The 16,015-nt window shown below is 39.2% G+C and overlaps 2 protein-coding genes across 2 annotated transcripts; one reads left to right on the top strand and one right to left on the bottom strand.

The window, feature by feature from the left end:
* The first annotated feature begins 684 nt into the window (after positions 1-684).
* On the top strand, positions 685-10,779 carry myo1ha (myosin IHa). Its single transcript, XM_026188311.1, has 31 exons — positions 685-869; positions 950-1,065; positions 1,542-1,740; positions 1,844-1,924; positions 2,269-2,448; positions 2,553-2,651; positions 2,725-2,838; positions 2,920-2,991; positions 3,090-3,209; positions 3,288-3,355; positions 3,492-3,597; positions 3,718-3,798; positions 3,881-3,972; positions 4,502-4,596; positions 4,701-4,747; positions 5,922-6,002; positions 6,113-6,218; positions 6,307-6,424; positions 6,537-6,650; positions 6,736-6,812; positions 6,893-6,961; positions 7,048-7,132; positions 7,227-7,389; positions 8,589-8,672; positions 8,751-8,844; positions 8,925-8,980; positions 9,054-9,189; positions 9,285-9,355; positions 9,601-9,698; positions 9,791-9,890; positions 10,449-10,779. The coding sequence occupies exons 1-31, from the start codon at positions 708-710 to the stop codon at positions 10,473-10,475; spliced, it is 3,111 nt and encodes a 1,036-aa protein (XP_026044096.1). The 5' UTR covers positions 685-707; the 3' UTR covers positions 10,476-10,779.
* Positions 10,780-11,622: 843 nt separating this feature from the next.
* On the bottom strand, positions 11,623-15,812 carry kctd10 (potassium channel tetramerization domain containing 10). Its single transcript, XM_026188625.1, has 7 exons — positions 15,719-15,812; positions 14,218-14,431; positions 13,956-14,125; positions 12,647-12,733; positions 12,494-12,546; positions 12,170-12,365; positions 11,623-12,066 (listed from the first exon to the last, which is right to left on the bottom strand). Exons 1-7 carry the CDS (start codon positions 15,719-15,721, stop codon positions 11,848-11,850), a joined length of 942 nt encoding a protein of 313 aa, XP_026044410.1. The 5' UTR covers positions 15,722-15,812; the 3' UTR covers positions 11,623-11,847.
* Positions 15,813-16,015: the final 203 nt, after the last annotated feature.

Raw genomic sequence — 16,015 nt, 5'->3', positions numbered from 1 at the left:
AATGTTTTACAGAGAGAGCTGAGAATCAAAGGACTTCTGCTTCCAAAGGAGAGAGAGAGACAGAGAAAAAAAAACACAAAACCAACAAAAGCTGTGAAAACCTTTGGTCCGAGTGTTGGTGCTGCGAATGCAAAACAGATTGGTGGAATTTTTTTCCCACTACGCTTCTTAAATGTGCCGCTGTTTCGGGCTCCCCAAGTCCATTTGCACAGTGTGTTGTGTTTGGTTGGTGCGTCAGCTCAAGTGAACCATGGGCTGCCAGCCAAGGTCCCTGTGCGCCGTGTAGCGATCATTATCTTCTGTCTGTTCATCTGCACAATCACAGACCTTAGCTTCAAAGACACACAGGACCTCTGGACCTCTTGCTTCAATAGAACTAAAGGACACCATGTTTGTTCTTTTTATGGCACTTTTTTTTGTGTTGTCCTCCCGCTTGGAGCCATTAATCCAAACATTCAAACATCCAGCTGCAGTTGTCAAAACACATGACTGAAAATTCTGATATAATGTTGTATATGCACAACATGAAAATGTTACTTTTGCTCTAAACTTTGCTCATCTCATTAATATGGGGAAAAATAATAAATAAAGTAAAACTGTCCCTGTGAAGCACAGAATATGCGGCTGTGTTGCAAATTTGTTTTAGACATATACATTTTTGGAAGTAAACACTAGAAATGTCACTTTTCTTAGTGCATTCAGCTGCTATGTTGTTGCTACAACTTGTTGCACAGGGTCAGCTAGACATGGAGGGTGCCCTGACTGCCAGGGACCGTGTGGGAATCCAGGATTTTGTACTGCTGGATGAAACCACGGAAGCTGCCTTTCTGAGCAACCTCAAGAAACGCTTCAGCAAGGATCTCATCTATGTGAGTACAATTTAAACCTTACGTTCACACGTGGCATTTTCTTTGCAAAAAATTTGATGATTTTTAACTCATTCTTTTAGACTTACATTGGAACGTTGTTAGTCTCTGTCAATCCATATAAAGAGCTGGACATCTACAACAAGAAGCAGATGGATATCTACATGGGTGTCAACTTTTTTGAGCTGCCGCCCCACATGTGAGTTTGTATACACACGCTTTTTTTGGTGCACCTGTTTACACCAGTAAGTCTAAACTTCATCCTACTCCTTTTCCAGCATAAACATTGTGTAGACATGGAGATAATCACGAAAACTTGTTTTTAATTTTTCTTTTCTCTTGTTATTCTAGTTATATTTGCATATTCAAAATAAAATCAACAGCATCACTCAGTTCCTGCAAAATTGTCGGCAGCACGTCCATGATGGGAAACTCACGTTCCACCACATCTTAAATGTGCTGTATGGGATTGAGACCTGGTGACTGTGGAGGTCATTTATTGCAGTGTTTAATAAATCAGCGTGAGATGATTTGAACTATGTGACATGGTGTGTTATCCTGCTGAAAGCACCCATAAGGAAATGAGCCCACTCCTGTGTTCTTTCAACTGAAATAACTCCGAGTGCGGTTCAAAGTTTACTACTGAAATACTGTAACTGCTCTGCAACCCAACAGTTATGCCTTGGCGGATAATGCGTACCACACCATGCTGACAGAGTTCAACAATCACTTCATCCTCATCTCTGGTGAGAGCGGAGCAGGAAAAACAGAGGCCTCCAAGAAGATTTTGCAGTATTATGCCGTCAGCTGTCCAAGCACCACTCTGCTAAACACAGTCAGAGACAAAATGCTCATGTCCAACCCCGTCCTGGAGGTTTGATGGTTACTACATGCTGTAGAAGTGCATTGACATATAGTGAAGAGGGACAGATCATCAATTACTGTGAATGATTTGACTTTTTTTTTTTCCCCCACAGGCTTTTGGAAATGCTAAAACACTAAAAAATGACAACTCAAGCCGATTTGGGAAATATATGGACATCCAGTTTGACAGCCAGGTAAGGATCAGATGCTGTATTCACAGAATAGGAAAAAAACTTAGCTTACTGTTGTTTGGTTCCTAGAGTGTAGTTGGTTGTGGTGTGATTATTTTTGCTATACAAGACAAAAAAAGTTGTAGCATGAGTACAAACAACATTACATGAAGCCTGAAAAACATCAAGTTGGTTCCAGATTTATTTAATTTATGTAAAAAAACGACGACTGCTTAACAAAAGTCAACTTTACTGAAACAGAAGGAGATTCTTTATCCTAACCAGTTTTCAATCTGGCCACTGGACCATAGGCTGTGTTTTTTCTGCAAGTTGTAGAGCTGCTGTCTTTAGGATCATGATGCCCATAGGGGGATGCTGTTGGAGGCCATATCCTGAACTACCTGCTGGAGAAATCAAGGGTTGTGCATCAGAATCACGGGGAGAGAAACTTTCACATCTTTTATCAGCTGGTAGAGGGAGGATCAGATGACTTGCTGCATCAGCTGGGCTTGGAGAGAGGTTGCCAGCATTATAACTATCTAACACAGGTACGCATAAGTCAGTGGGCTTTGTTGTTAACATAGAATCTGATAAGAAAGTAGAACACTTTCAGAAACAGTGTTTTTTTTTCTATGTTCATTGTTTCTGACAGGGGCAGTGTCCCATTGTGCCCTCCATTAATGACAAAAACGACTGGAAAACAGTAAAAAACGCACTTCAAATCATCAGCTTTGATGAGACTGCCACCAATGTGAGTTGGATGCTGTTGCAGATGGCTTCATTCACAGCAGTCAGTCTTGCTTATAAATTATAATTTTGTGCAGCACTTGTTTGAGGTCATTGCAAGCGTTCTCCACCTGGGGAATGTGCGGTTTGACTCTGATAGTAAAGGTCACGCCCTCCTGAACAACAACACAGAGCTGCACTGGGTCTCAAATGTAAGAAAGTAGAAAATATAAATTCTTTAGCTATTCATTAAGCATATCAATAAGCTTTTTAATGTTTAGTTTTCTTCACAGCTGCTAGGAGTGGATGCACACAGACTTCAAGAGGGCCTAACATTCAGGAAGATTGAAGCCAAAAAAGATCAGGTTCACATTTGCTAAAACCTTCTTTAGTTTTAACAATAACAGACTTGTGTTTCTGTTTAAACTATAAACTCAGGTATGATGCTTTGTTACTCTAAAAGGTCCTCAGCCCTTTCACAACTGATCACGCCATCTATGCCAGAGATGCCTTAGCCAAAGCTATCTATGGGCAGACCTTCACCTGGCTGGTCAACAGGATCAACGAGTCAATGGAGAACGAAGTGACTATAAGGATGTATTTCAAATGACAAATCTCACCTGCCAGGATGTGTTTTTATACGTTTTTTCTCTTTCACTAGGACCCTTCACGAAAGACTGTTATAGGGCTTTTGGACATATATGGATTTGAGGTTTTCTACGTAAACAGGTAGGTGTAATCTTTCTGTGTTTTTTTCTTTTTAATTTCAGCTGCTTTTGCAAGCTGATAGCTGTTTTATTTACCTTATAATCTTTATGAAACCTGCAAACTTACCTTTCACCTCTTCCTTGATCCTTTCCCTCAGTTTTGAGCAGTTCTGTATAAACTATTGCAACGAGAAGCTGCAGCAGCTTTTCATTGAGCTGACACTAAAATCGGAGCAGGAAGAATATGAAGCAGAGGGCATTGAGGTAAACCCCCCTCTCCCCAGCAAACAAACAAGCAAACAGACGGACGTGCAGAAAACATATAAGCGGCTGCTTTTTTTCACGTGCTTATAACTGTGTATTTCTCATCTCTTTTTCCACCAGTGGGAGCCAGTTCAGTTCTTCAACAATAAGATCATCTGTGATCTAATCGAGGAAAAACACACAGGAATTATATCATTACTGGTGTGTATGTTCACACTGGGATGGCCATTTATAACTGTTTTAAAAATACTGCTCAAGATTATTCACAATGATTATTTTGCAGGATGAGGAGTGTCTAAGGCCAGGAGATGCCACAGATCTGACCTTCCTGGAGAGACTGGAAGAAAAGATGGGGAATCACCCCCACTTTGTCACGTGAGTAATGACCTAAAATACACACACACACACACACACACACACACACACACACACACACAGTACACGAAATGAACAACATAAATAGAATTGACATTGACACTGTATGCAGCACCAGTGCTTATTTCTCTGACTCCAAGAGATCTTGAATGCTCCTGCTCTGATCCTGACTGACTCTAAGAGAAACGAACAGTCTTACGCACTGAATCAGCCCCATGCATCCCACTTATATCTATAAACAGGAGTGCTGGTTATTCCAAAGTCACAATAAAGGTTGTTTTTTGTTTTGATAATGTTGATTTGTGACTTCAAAAATAACAACATTTAGCGTAATTAAATACACTGTCTATCTACTGTACAATTCAAAGCCTTTCCTCGGCTCTAAAGTCTGACTCCTTTCATTGGTGTTCTGTTGACTGGTGGCCTGTGAGGGAGTCGACAGTGAGCCGATAGAGACGGAGGATTAGGATTCGACTATAAAGCCTCTCACTCTTCATCCCTCTGTCTCTCTCCACCTCTTTGACTCCAGGCACAAACTAGCTGACAAAATGACACGTAAGACTCTGGAGAGGGGAGATTTCCGTCTCTTGCATTATGCCGGGGAGGTCACCTACTGTGTTGTGGGTAAAGAAAACCACAGTCTCATCCCCTGTGACTCAACCATTTAAACCTTTTTGCTTTGAACTGACATCCCTAAGACACTGATTTTTTTTTTTATGCTAATCTAGGTTTCCTGGACAAAAACAACGACCTACTATATAGAAACATAAAAGATGTAAGTCTACAGCTGATATTATGTCAGATAAAGACGTGTTTTAGACTTTACTGTAAATAGCAAAAGATGGGGGTATTTTCTCAGTATTTGATTAATTATGGTTAAAGTAACTGCCTAAACCTGTGTGTTAATTAGGGCTGCCACAAACGATTATTTGGATAGTCGACTAGTCACCGATTATTTTTGCGATTAGTTGACTAATCAGATCATCATCCATTGGACGTAAAACGTACAGCTTATTGCACCAGCAGCATCTGCTCTAATATAACTATCATTAGCTTACAGCTTTAAGTGTTTAAGGTCTGTGCTAACTAAAAATAAAGACAAGATGATAGTTTATTAAATTTTAATGAAATTTGCAGATTGTTTCGGTGAAGTTTAATAAACTCCTTGCTATCTAAAATATAACAGGACACCAGAGTATATTCTCGAGCATCTCACACTTCTGATAATCAGCTGTCTGCTTGATGTTTATTTAGCTGTGTAAAAACTATAACTTTAATCTCAGCCAAACCGATTTACTCAGGAACAAATAAAATACTAAAAAAAAGCCAAACAATAACATTGTTAAGTTATCTAAGTGACTTATATATCATGTTTAACCTGAGTAGCGGGTTTGAAAACAATTTGCCAGGAGTCCGGTGTTCTCACGGCGCTAGTGACCTAGCCCCCGGCTCGCTATCGAGCTAGTAGGTAACAGACGTCTCCGAAAACGTCGGAGCGCTTTTGAAAATATGTGGTGTCCTGATAAACTGAGCAGATATTTGAGGTTTACACAGCTACATTCTCGCCTGAAAATATGTTAAACGTTTATTTTGTGACCCAGAAAGAATAATAAGAGTAATATTAAAACTAACTAGCTGCCGCCATTGTTGGAAACTGAGCTGGGCTGCGCTATGAATTCTGGGACACAGCTTCTTCTTCTTCGGGGTTTAACGGCAGCTGGCATCCTTGTACATGCAGTGCTGCCATCTTCTGTTTCAGTCCGTTATTACACTCTTAAATCCTACTACTTATTCCTGCGTCTTTTGGGATCTTACAAAGCTTCAAACGACGCGTCGACTATTAAATTAGTCGTCGACGATTTTGATAGTCGACGTAATCGTGACTAGTCGACTAATCGTGGCAGCCCTAGTGTTAATGTGTGCTTGTGTGTCGCTCCACCTTCTCAAAGCTTATGTGTCAGTCTAAAAATGACATAGTCAAAGAGTGCTTCTCATCCATGGATCCAGACAGCAGGAGAAGACCAGAAACAGTACGTTCGCCCATGTTTGACCCTCCATATCCTTCATCCATAACATCTAACTTAACTGCTGAGGGGAGTCAGGCGGAAAGGACATTGTGACCCTTGTGTTGTGTTTGCAGGTGGTGACTCAGTTTAAGAGCAGTCTGCAGAAGCTGACAGAGATCCTTGTGGCTAAAGAGGCCTGGTACATACGCTGCCTGAAATCTAACGAGTCCAAGCAGTCAGGTACCTTAACTAACAAAAGGTAGATGTTAATGACACAGAAATGTTTGAATAAGACCAAATCAATCGTGTATTTATCGTTACATCACAGGTCAGTTTGATGAAGCACTGATCAGGCATCAGGTGAAGTACCTGGGTCTGATGGAGCACCTCAGAGTCAGACGAGCTGGTTTTGCTTACAGACGTAAATACGACGTTTTTTTGAAGAGGTATAAAGGACCGTAGAGTTTCTCAATTTCAGGGAAATTTATGTTTTAAATGTAAGCTCTAGGTGAACTGAGGGGCTTCTTTCGAGCACAGTTTGTTTGGCTCATCTTACAGATATAAACCATTGTGCCCAGCCACCTGGCCACACTGGAGAGGAGTAGCCGCCGATGGAGTGGAAGTGCTGGTTCAACATCTGGGCTACCTGCCAGATGAGTACAAAATGGGACGGTGAGGAAGTCTTTCTCGTTACCTCAACAAATCCAGCTTATGCGAGGAATCACAAAAGTACAAGTTGCTGATTTGTTTATTGCAGGACCAAAATTTTCATCCGTCACCCCAGGACACTGTTCGCCACAGAGGATGCTTATGAGAAATGCAAACATGAACTGGGTGAGTGTCAACTGCCTTAGACCTACAGTCATCCCGTCTCACAATCAAGCTGATTTATATTTTTTGCTCTGGATTTGCAGCAACACGCATCCAGGCAAAATACAAAGGCTACAGGGCAAAGGGAGAATACAGAAAACAGAAAGAAGCTGGTAAATGTCACAACATCCAGAATGATAGAAACAGTTTTTGTTAGCAATAAAAAATATTAGATAATGTCTATTTTTAATCTCCTCAGCCACTAAGATTGAATCTTGTTGGAGAGGAACACAGGCTAGGAAGGAGAAGGAGAAGAGAGCCTGGGCGGTAAAAGTCATCAAGAAGTAAGTAAAACACGTAAATATCAAAAATAAAAAAAGCCCCCATCAGTGTCTCTGTTACATTTGAACTGATCCTGTTCTTTGCCACACATTTCAGATTTATCAAAGGCTACATGACCAGAGGGCAGGCAAAAAACACAGATAACTCAGAGTACCTGGCCTTCGTGAGGCAAAATTACCTGAACAGACTTAGAGACAACCTGCCAAAGACCGTTTTGGATAAAACCCCCTGGCTAACTCCACCAGCTGTGCTCACAGAGGTGCTATAAGTCATATAACAATGAAACAGAGAAACAAAATCAAGCAACTGTTTCTAATACTAATGCATTCATAACTGTGGTCCTTTTTAATTTTTCACACTGTATTTGAATCAAGTAAACATTGAGTTACATAACAAAAAATGTCACAAGTATTTTATAGAATGAGATATGTGTGTCTTATATGTTCCTATAATTTTCTGTATTTATTTCCATGTGAGAATGCACTCAGTGGCCACTTTATTAGATACATCTTGCTTGCCCTGTTGCCTTTGAAACTGCCTTCATCATGGCACAGATTCAAAAATTTCTCTGAGATTTTGGTCCAGTCTGAGATGATCTTTCAGGAGATTGGTACATGTTGGTCATAAAGGGATGGGCATGATCAGCAACAACAATAAGATGATTAGCTCTGTCTGACGGACCCAAAGTTGCCCACACCATGACGCCACCACCAGCCCGAACTGTTGATACGAGGCAAAATGGATCCACGCTTTCATGTTGTTTATGCAAATTTCTTTATGTGAAAGTAGCGTCAGAAATTTAGGTTAATCAGAACATGCAGCTTTTTGTCAGTTTTTATTGTCTAATGTTTAACACCGATGAATACTGCCACCCAGTCAGCTTTCTGTTCTTAGCTGACTGGGTGGCACCCACTGCGGACTTCTGCTGCTTTAACCCAACTGCTTTAAGATTTGATATGTTGTGCATATCTTGATTGTAACAAGTGGTTATTTGGGTTACTGTTGCCTTCCTATCCGCTCGAAGCAGTCTGGTCATTTTCCTCTGACCTCTAGTATCAATGAGACATTTTCACCCAGAGAACTGCCACCCACTGGATATTTTCTCTTTTTCTGGTCATTCTCTGTAAACCCTATGGATGTTATTAACAAAATCCCAGTAGATCATCAGTTTCTGAAATGCTCATACGCCAGGTTACACTGAAACACACTTAAATCATCTTCCTCCCTCACTGTCATGCTCAGTTTGAACTTCAGCAGATAGTCTTCACCGTGTCTGCATGACTAAATGCATTGAGTTGTATAAGGTGCACTTAATAAAGTGGCCAGTGAGTGTATGCTCTTTTTTATTTCCACATAGCAATATATAGTAATAACGACTAATCAACTTAAATGCAAAACTGACTGAATACAGCTTTTATATTGACTTTGTGGTGAAGAACTGATTTCGTTCTTCATTAGACATCAGAGATGCTGCGTAAGCTTCACTACCGTCTTATGGTGCGGAAATATGTGCGAGGAATCACACCGCAGAAGAAAGCACAGGTAAGCCACATTAAAGGGCAGTCTTGTTCTCTTTGTAGTCATCACAGTTAAATTTTCCATTCCTTTTTGCCCCTTCAGTTCGAAATGAAGCTGATCACCAGCTCCGTCTTCAAGGGGAAAAAGGACAGTTATCCACAGAGTGTTGCCCATCCATTTGCGGACACCAGAATCAGTAAATATCAGACACCCTCACACAATGCCTGTTCATTTTAGAACCATCATTCATATGTCATTTAACATCTCACTTAATAGGCGAGGAAGACATAAACACAAGGGTCATCCAGATGATTCGCAACGAGCGTATAAAGGTAATAAAATGTCTGTATACTTCTATGGGCAGTTCACACCAAAGATGCACTGATATATGCTGTGTTTCTGCAGTACTGCGTTCCAGTAATTAAGTATGACAGGAATGGCTTCAAACCGAGGCAGCGACAGCTCATCCTCACCCAGACAGCTGTCTATGTGGTAGAGGAAGCCAAGATCAAGCAGAGAGTGCTGTACACCTCTCTCAAAGGTCAGACCAGTGTGCTAATATATATTTTATTAGCCATCAGATATCTTCATTCTCAAATGTGGGGCTACATGCTTCTATTATTTGACTCACTGCAGAGATTTCTGTCAGTAACTTGACTGACAGCACCATTGTATTCCACATAACACGTGAAGAACCTAAACAAAAGGTATGCAAATGTATGGATCAAGCTTGCCTTTTTTTTGTTTTGTTTTTGCTAATGGTGAGACCAATGAAGTTTATTTGTAGCTTAAATGACATGATTAGATATGGTGGAACAAGTTAAAACATAGAATGGCTTTTGCTCTGCTGATAATGCAGAGTAACTAAAATGAAGGAGGAACATGCATGTAGTGAAAATTTTTAAAGATTTTCAGGTGGATGATTCTAACACAACTTGTCTGGCTGTTTCAGGGGGATCTGGTAGTACAGTGTGACCATTTATTTGAGCTTTTGACCAAACTCTGTGTCATTGCTAACAAACAAAATGCCATCAAGGTGGTTCAGGGCAGGTGAGCCTGAGTTTTGAAATTTCGAGATCTAATGTGAAATGCACATTGAGCTAAACTGCTTGTGTATGCATTGTGTTTGCATTAATTCACAGCATCAACTTTGAAATCCAGGCTGGAAAAGGAGGAGCAGTGGACTTTAGCACTGGGCCTGAGCCTATGGTATACAAGGCCAAGAATGGTCACCTGATGGTGGTGAGTTGGGCCTTATCTCTTTTATCTCATGTTTCTCTGCAGATTGGCTACCTTTTTTTTTTTCAGATTATATTTGAACATTTATTATTTGTTTTAAAATCCTTAAATGCTCAGTCCTAGCTTGCCAAAATCCTGCACTTTTGTGTCACAGCCAGATCAGTTTGCTCATGTGTCAAAAAACTCTTAATGGTTCCTAAATCCATATTTACAAAAGGTGCTTGTACCATGTATTTTCTAAGGTTTGGAACAGACTCGCCTTAAGTGTTAGATTGTCCCATTTTAGTCCATGTTTATCCCCTAACATGACTTTTAATCAAGCTTAGGTTTAGACTCATTTATATTGTCGCTGTTTTATACTGTCCTTTTTCTTATTTCATCCACTTTTGTGTTTCCTACAAGTTATACAGCACCTTAGTTAGTATTTGCTGCTTTCGATTGTATCTCTATACATAAACTTGACATGGAAACTCAACGACCAGATGTGCCATTTTAAGTCTTCAATTAAGGGCTACAATGAAGTTACAAATGCTGACACAGCATCATTGTTTGCTACTGCAGGTTGCCACTCGGGCAAGGACACGGTAACGTGTGAGGCTGAGGAGGAGACACATAAGACGCCTCTGCATATTTCATCAAGAGACCACTAAGGAGATGATCACCATGTCTGCAGAAAACACATCTGCCCAGAAAGAGATGAACCTGAGGAATCTTGGATGAGGTTGTTTGCTGGACAGAATTTCACACTAATCATAATTAAAATTTCTTCACTTCATTATTAAGAAAAGAAAGAAGATGTTATCATTTCACAATTGTTTGTGTCTGAAGAACACTTAAAATGACAAAACTCTTAAGGTACCAAAAACTGATGCAATTCTAATTTTGAACAATGAAGCCATATGTATAATAAATTTGTACGTTCACTGATGTTGTAAATTAAAAGCAGCACAAAAGAATGTCTGTAGAAATTTATTTGTGATAAAGTGTGTATAAATATAAAACATACATTTATGTTTACTTCTGTACAGCAGACCTACAAGTACTGTGATTGTTAAACATATAACAACTTAAACTAGTGTGCAAACGGTACATTCTGTGATGAATGCGATGATGGAAGACAGGTCTAATTTCTATCCCTGTTATAAGCTTGTAGACAGGGTTCCCTTCCTGCTAGAGTGATATCGAGTTACAGTCATTCACATCAACCTCAGCATCCATCATTCAATCAGCCCAGTGCATTTAACACCTCAGGTCACAGCTCAAGTTCCCTCCACTGAAAATAATGGTTTATTTAGTGAAGGGAACTGCGTCAATGTTAGAACTAAATGCGGCAGAAGTATTACAGGAAATTTTGCTTCATCCACCTGTAATTTTTATTGTCTAATGATAAAAAGAAAATATTCCGGTTTTGGAATTATAGACAGGCTACATTATAGCCATGGTTAATATCATCTAAGAGTAAAACAGTGCCACCGTGTGACTTCATTAAGTACAACACCCGGTTCATCCACTTGAGACTTTAAAATGTACCTTTTGGAACCACGGCAAAGAAAAACTAAACTATCTACATTACTAGCTTCTTCCATGATATAACTCGTCTTCTGCATGTAATTTAATTAGGACCTCTTCCTTCCTGCACTCAGTGATGAATAAAAACATCCATGTTTATGAGCGTCTACACAGTAGCAGAAAGCAGTGATACAAGTTATCATGACCAACAAAAAGAGACAAAAAAAAAAAAAAAAAAACACAAGATGACAAAGAGGAAAACTGGAGAAGAGGACTGCACACAATCACTTCACCACTACACACCGCTGTATGACACTCGTGTCATAATAATCCTCTGGGGAATGCTGGTAAAATATGAGGGAAGTAAATGAAGGAGGCGCTGGGTGTTGTAAGGCACAAGCATAGTGCAAATACTGTCTGGGATCCCAGATTGACTGGTTCAAGTTGAGAATCACTGGTGGTGGTGTGTACGGTCATCAGGTCGTTTGATATGAATCCTACGGACGCGCTCAATTCGTTCTCGCTCCTCATCCTCATCCAGGTGGTTAGATCGCCATGCAGGACCCCCTGTGGCCTCTAACAGAGCATTGTCTGGACCTCTGCCATCATGAGACTCATACAAAAGGATGTTGAGGGTCTCCTCGTAGATTCGAGCCTCTGGGAATTCAACCTAGGAAAAAAGTAAAGTGTTACTCAAGAGACAGGTTTATTTAGCCAAAATAACATAGCTCTATGCTTATGAAACTGCAAAGTACTCTGCAAAGAATATTTACCTTTGTCTGCTTCTTTTCAGTGGCATAAACAATAGAAGTGCAACACACTTCAGCAATTTTACGCCCCTGCCCATAAAAAGACCAGCAACAGATCTCATCCCCAATCACGTCTTTGATGAAGAGCACTCGCCCATTGAACCGCAACGACAGTTTGTCAAAAAGCTCAATATTCTTTAGCATGTTGTCATCAGAATTGCTGTGGAGGAAAGAAAGTTAAAAGAGAGGTCACTTATTATGATAACTGACTTGAGTGTATGTAACGACTTGATTTTTTTTATTTATTTTTTTATATCTAGACAAACTTGACCCCATGATCGGGCTCACCTGGTATATGAATACTTGTTGTTGCTTCTGTTATACAGCAGTTTGACTGTTGGCTGTGAAGACAACCAAGTTTTTAAAAAAAAGAAAAATCTAAATGAAAAATGTCTTGATTCTAAATGAGTTGCTGCACATTATATTACAGACATAGCATACCTTATTTGAGGTAGCAATCAGCCTCTGCTCCTCTTTGGATGACGTCATCAGAGGCACTTTACAAAGGGGTTCATATGTTTCCTTGTTCTGGAAAAAAGACATTTTTCCACTGAGAACATTACACAAACACACAAAACTGCTGCATACTGTTAATTTCACAGGATCCCATTCTGTTGGTACACACTTACATGTGGAAAAAAAAAAAAAAAAAAAAAAAAAAGAGAAACATAAAAAGGATGAAAACTTTTATTAAATGTATTAATTTTTTTCGCATGGAGCTGGACTCTCTAAAGGTGGTGTTAGAGAGGTAGATGTTGTTCAAGATAAGAACAATGCTGGACAATGCCTCCCACCCACTGCATGACGTGCTGGCCAGTCACAGGAACACGTTCAGTGAGAGACTGAAATTACCCAAATGCACCACTGAATGAAACAGGAAATCATTCCTGCCTGTGACTCTTTCTATACAATTCCTCCATGAAAAGTACAGTACAAACTGCAATAGTTCCACACTCTTATTATAACATCCTCTACAGAGAAAATTACACTTAATATTATAAGAAGGGAACCTCACTGCCAACTATAAATTTTTAATCTTGTGTGATATACTGTAATATTTATAATTAGAACTATGTGTATTTATTAGAGCTATTTTGTTATATTTTATAACTTTGTAATATATAGTATTATTTAATTTAGTTTAATTAGTTACTGTTATTACTGTCTTGGAGCCACTGTGACCACATAATTTCCTCTGGGGATTAATAAAGTATTCTGATTATGATAAGTTACCAAAGATAACCAATAAATTATTTGAAAAAATTAATTGCTGCAAAAGGTCTATATTTTTAAATCAACCACAAGTGTTACTAATCCTACGAAATGAGCCTCTGCACCTTTAATAATATCATTAGTGATGCCTGTGGACACCTGTTAAAAAGCTATTGTCAAAAAGCATTTTAATAAATATTTCTGCTGCTGTTTCCAGATAAAAACGAAAACAGATTTTGACTTGTAATTTTTGTTTGGTTAATTGGGTTTTTGTTTATAACACTTAATTTCATTCTTTAAAATACACAGACTAATGCTAGTCACATTTATGACTGCATTAAAAAGCAAAAAAAGACAACAGAACATTCATGGGAAAAGGGAGCTAATGAAGATTATGGTGGGAACATAGCATGTTTAACAAAAAGAGAATGTAGATTCCAAAATGTAAATTTTGTAATTTTAAATGTATCAGTAACTTTGCTGAAACTTAGTTACTTAACATTTACTCCAAAGGTAAGCAACTTTGTAATGATTGTACCTGCAAGGCAGCTGTGCATTCATCGGCAAGGCCTTGGACAAGATAATACTTGGCCTCAGCGAGGAGCTCCTCGGTTTCCCGTCGACTGTCTGGGAGTGGGACTGCGCCATCTCTAAGGTAGTTAAGGATTGTTCCAAAATGTTTCCCACACCGATCAATCAGGATCCAACCTATGGGTATCAAATGCCAAAACATCAGTAACAGTTTAACTGCAATGATGGAATAATTGCTGCATATGATCAAGGTTTTACTAACAGCTCACCTTCACTATCTGTGAGGACCTCCATTCTCCCACTGAACATTGCTTTGAGCATTGTGTCCTGTTTAGTTAGTGTCTGCATTGTAGTGTAGTACAGTGCGCCACCCACATTCAACTTCACATATTTTGAGCTGGGGCTGGAGCTTTTGAAGGACGTAGTCCGGGTTGTAGCTGCCGGCACTGGCGAGCTCACCACGCTCTCTCCTGACATCTCTTCCTAGAACAATACAAAATACAACAAAGTCACACATGGATATCAGTGGATTAGACAATGAACTGTTACATTTTAATTATTGAATGTTCATTGTTTCTTTATTTTTTTCTAAAGGTGGTGACAGTAACACCGAACAGCACCTTTAAATGGCTAAGACAAATGAGTAATATCAGACTACATATACAATTGGAAAGATCAGTTTAATGGTAGTATTGTCCTAACATGTCTTGACAGTATGAAACTATAGATTGCTTCTGATTTAAGAATCAGGATGACAAAGAAAAGCAAAATTATATTTAGAGTGCCCCATTTATTGTTCTGGCAATGCACTCTGATATCTGAGAGCTAACAACTCTCAAAACCTGGAGAAAAGTAGTAGCCTTCTTAAGGGAGTAATGTAGGAAAATGCATAAACATAAACACATCAAAAATCTGTATCAGTGAAGTGCTTACTTCCTTTTGCTCATCTGCTAAGCTCCGTGTTCATAAATAGAAGATACTGCAGCCAGACCTCTTAACACATCCAAGTAAGCAAGCTCACATTACTCTCACATTACCACTTTTATAGTTTCTCCATTGGCACCCAGTTGACTTCGAAACTCATTTTAAAAGTCTCAGTTGCATACAGAGCACTAAATGGAGAAGTTCGAGACTATTTATCTCAGCTTCTTACTAAAGATCCTGTAGGCTTAAAATGTATTAGTTGTCCCTCGTACAAGACTGGAGACAATAGGGTGGTTGCGGGAACTGAGCCTTGTAGCAACCACTCCAGCTAGCATTATCTGACTTTCTTTTAGAAAGCGATTTTCTGGGGCTTACTTTTGAGAATTTTAATTATTACTACAGTTTTTACTACGTGTTTTTGTTCATTGTGGCTTTGTCTCGTTATTTACTTTTTAATTTTCTACGTAGTTTAAAGGGAATGAGGGTGTGTGACATCATTTGACAGAAGCCCATGCACTGTCTTTTAATTTCTCAGCTATGAACACGCACTTTTGTTATATATCTAATATGCATTTAACTACATTAATATAAAGCGTCATTACATTTATACGGACTTTCGTAGTTGTTTCCAGTGAAACACTGGGCCGTATCCTTTAATCCAGCGAGTACAAATTTCATTTTAGCCAGCCCGGCTAATGAGCTAGTTAGCATTAAATAAAGTTATGGACATTGTTTTAAACCAACCAAAACATGATATACTACAACACGAACCATAAAATAGCATTCTTTATATTATATCGACAGCATGTCTATTAAATTAAAAAACAGAAAAACGACCATATTTACCATAGAACCCACAGCAAACTTCGTAATTGTAGCTTGCTAACGTCAGTCAGCTAACACCCACTTCCTTCCGGTGCGCTGCTGCGCAGTTATTAAAATGACGTCAACCGTCCGGAGTTGTGTTTAAAGGGCCAGGTGACATTTTTATGTTAAAGTGCAAAAGTGTCCCGGCAGTGATAAATGATAAATAAATAAAAACGCAGTAGTTTCCCTCAGCTCGCGTTACATCCCATCCGTTATACCCTAATATTGTTACCCGCATATTTGAAAAAAAAAATGTTTTAATTACATTAAAATATT

This window comes from Astatotilapia calliptera, chromosome 12, assembly GCF_900246225.1.
Source record: "Astatotilapia calliptera chromosome 12, fAstCal1.2, whole genome shotgun sequence".
Taxonomy (NCBI): Eukaryota; Metazoa; Chordata; class Actinopteri; order Cichliformes; family Cichlidae; genus Astatotilapia; species Astatotilapia calliptera.
This window is presented reverse-complemented; position numbering and strand designations above follow the sequence as displayed.

Coding starts and splice junctions, on each gene's coding strand:
- kctd10 (XM_026188625.1), bottom strand. Junction 14,126..14,217: donor GGTCCTCACAGATAGTGAAG/GTGAGCTGTTAG, acceptor TGATACCCATAG/GTTGGATCCTGATTGATCGG. Junction 12,067..12,169: donor CTGAAAAGAAGCAGACAAAG/GTAAATATTCTT, acceptor CTTTTTTCCTAG/GTTGAATTCCCAGAGGCTCG.
- myo1ha (XM_026188311.1), top strand. CDS start 708: ATGTTGTTGCTACAACTTGTTGCACAGGGTCAGCTAGACATGGAGGGT. Junction 1,741..1,843: donor TGTCCAACCCCGTCCTGGAG/GTTTGATGGTTA, acceptor TTTCCCCCACAG/GCTTTTGGAAATGCTAAAAC. Junction 3,799..3,880: donor CAGGAATTATATCATTACTG/GTGTGTATGTTC, acceptor ATTATTTTGCAG/GATGAGGAGTGTCTAAGGCC.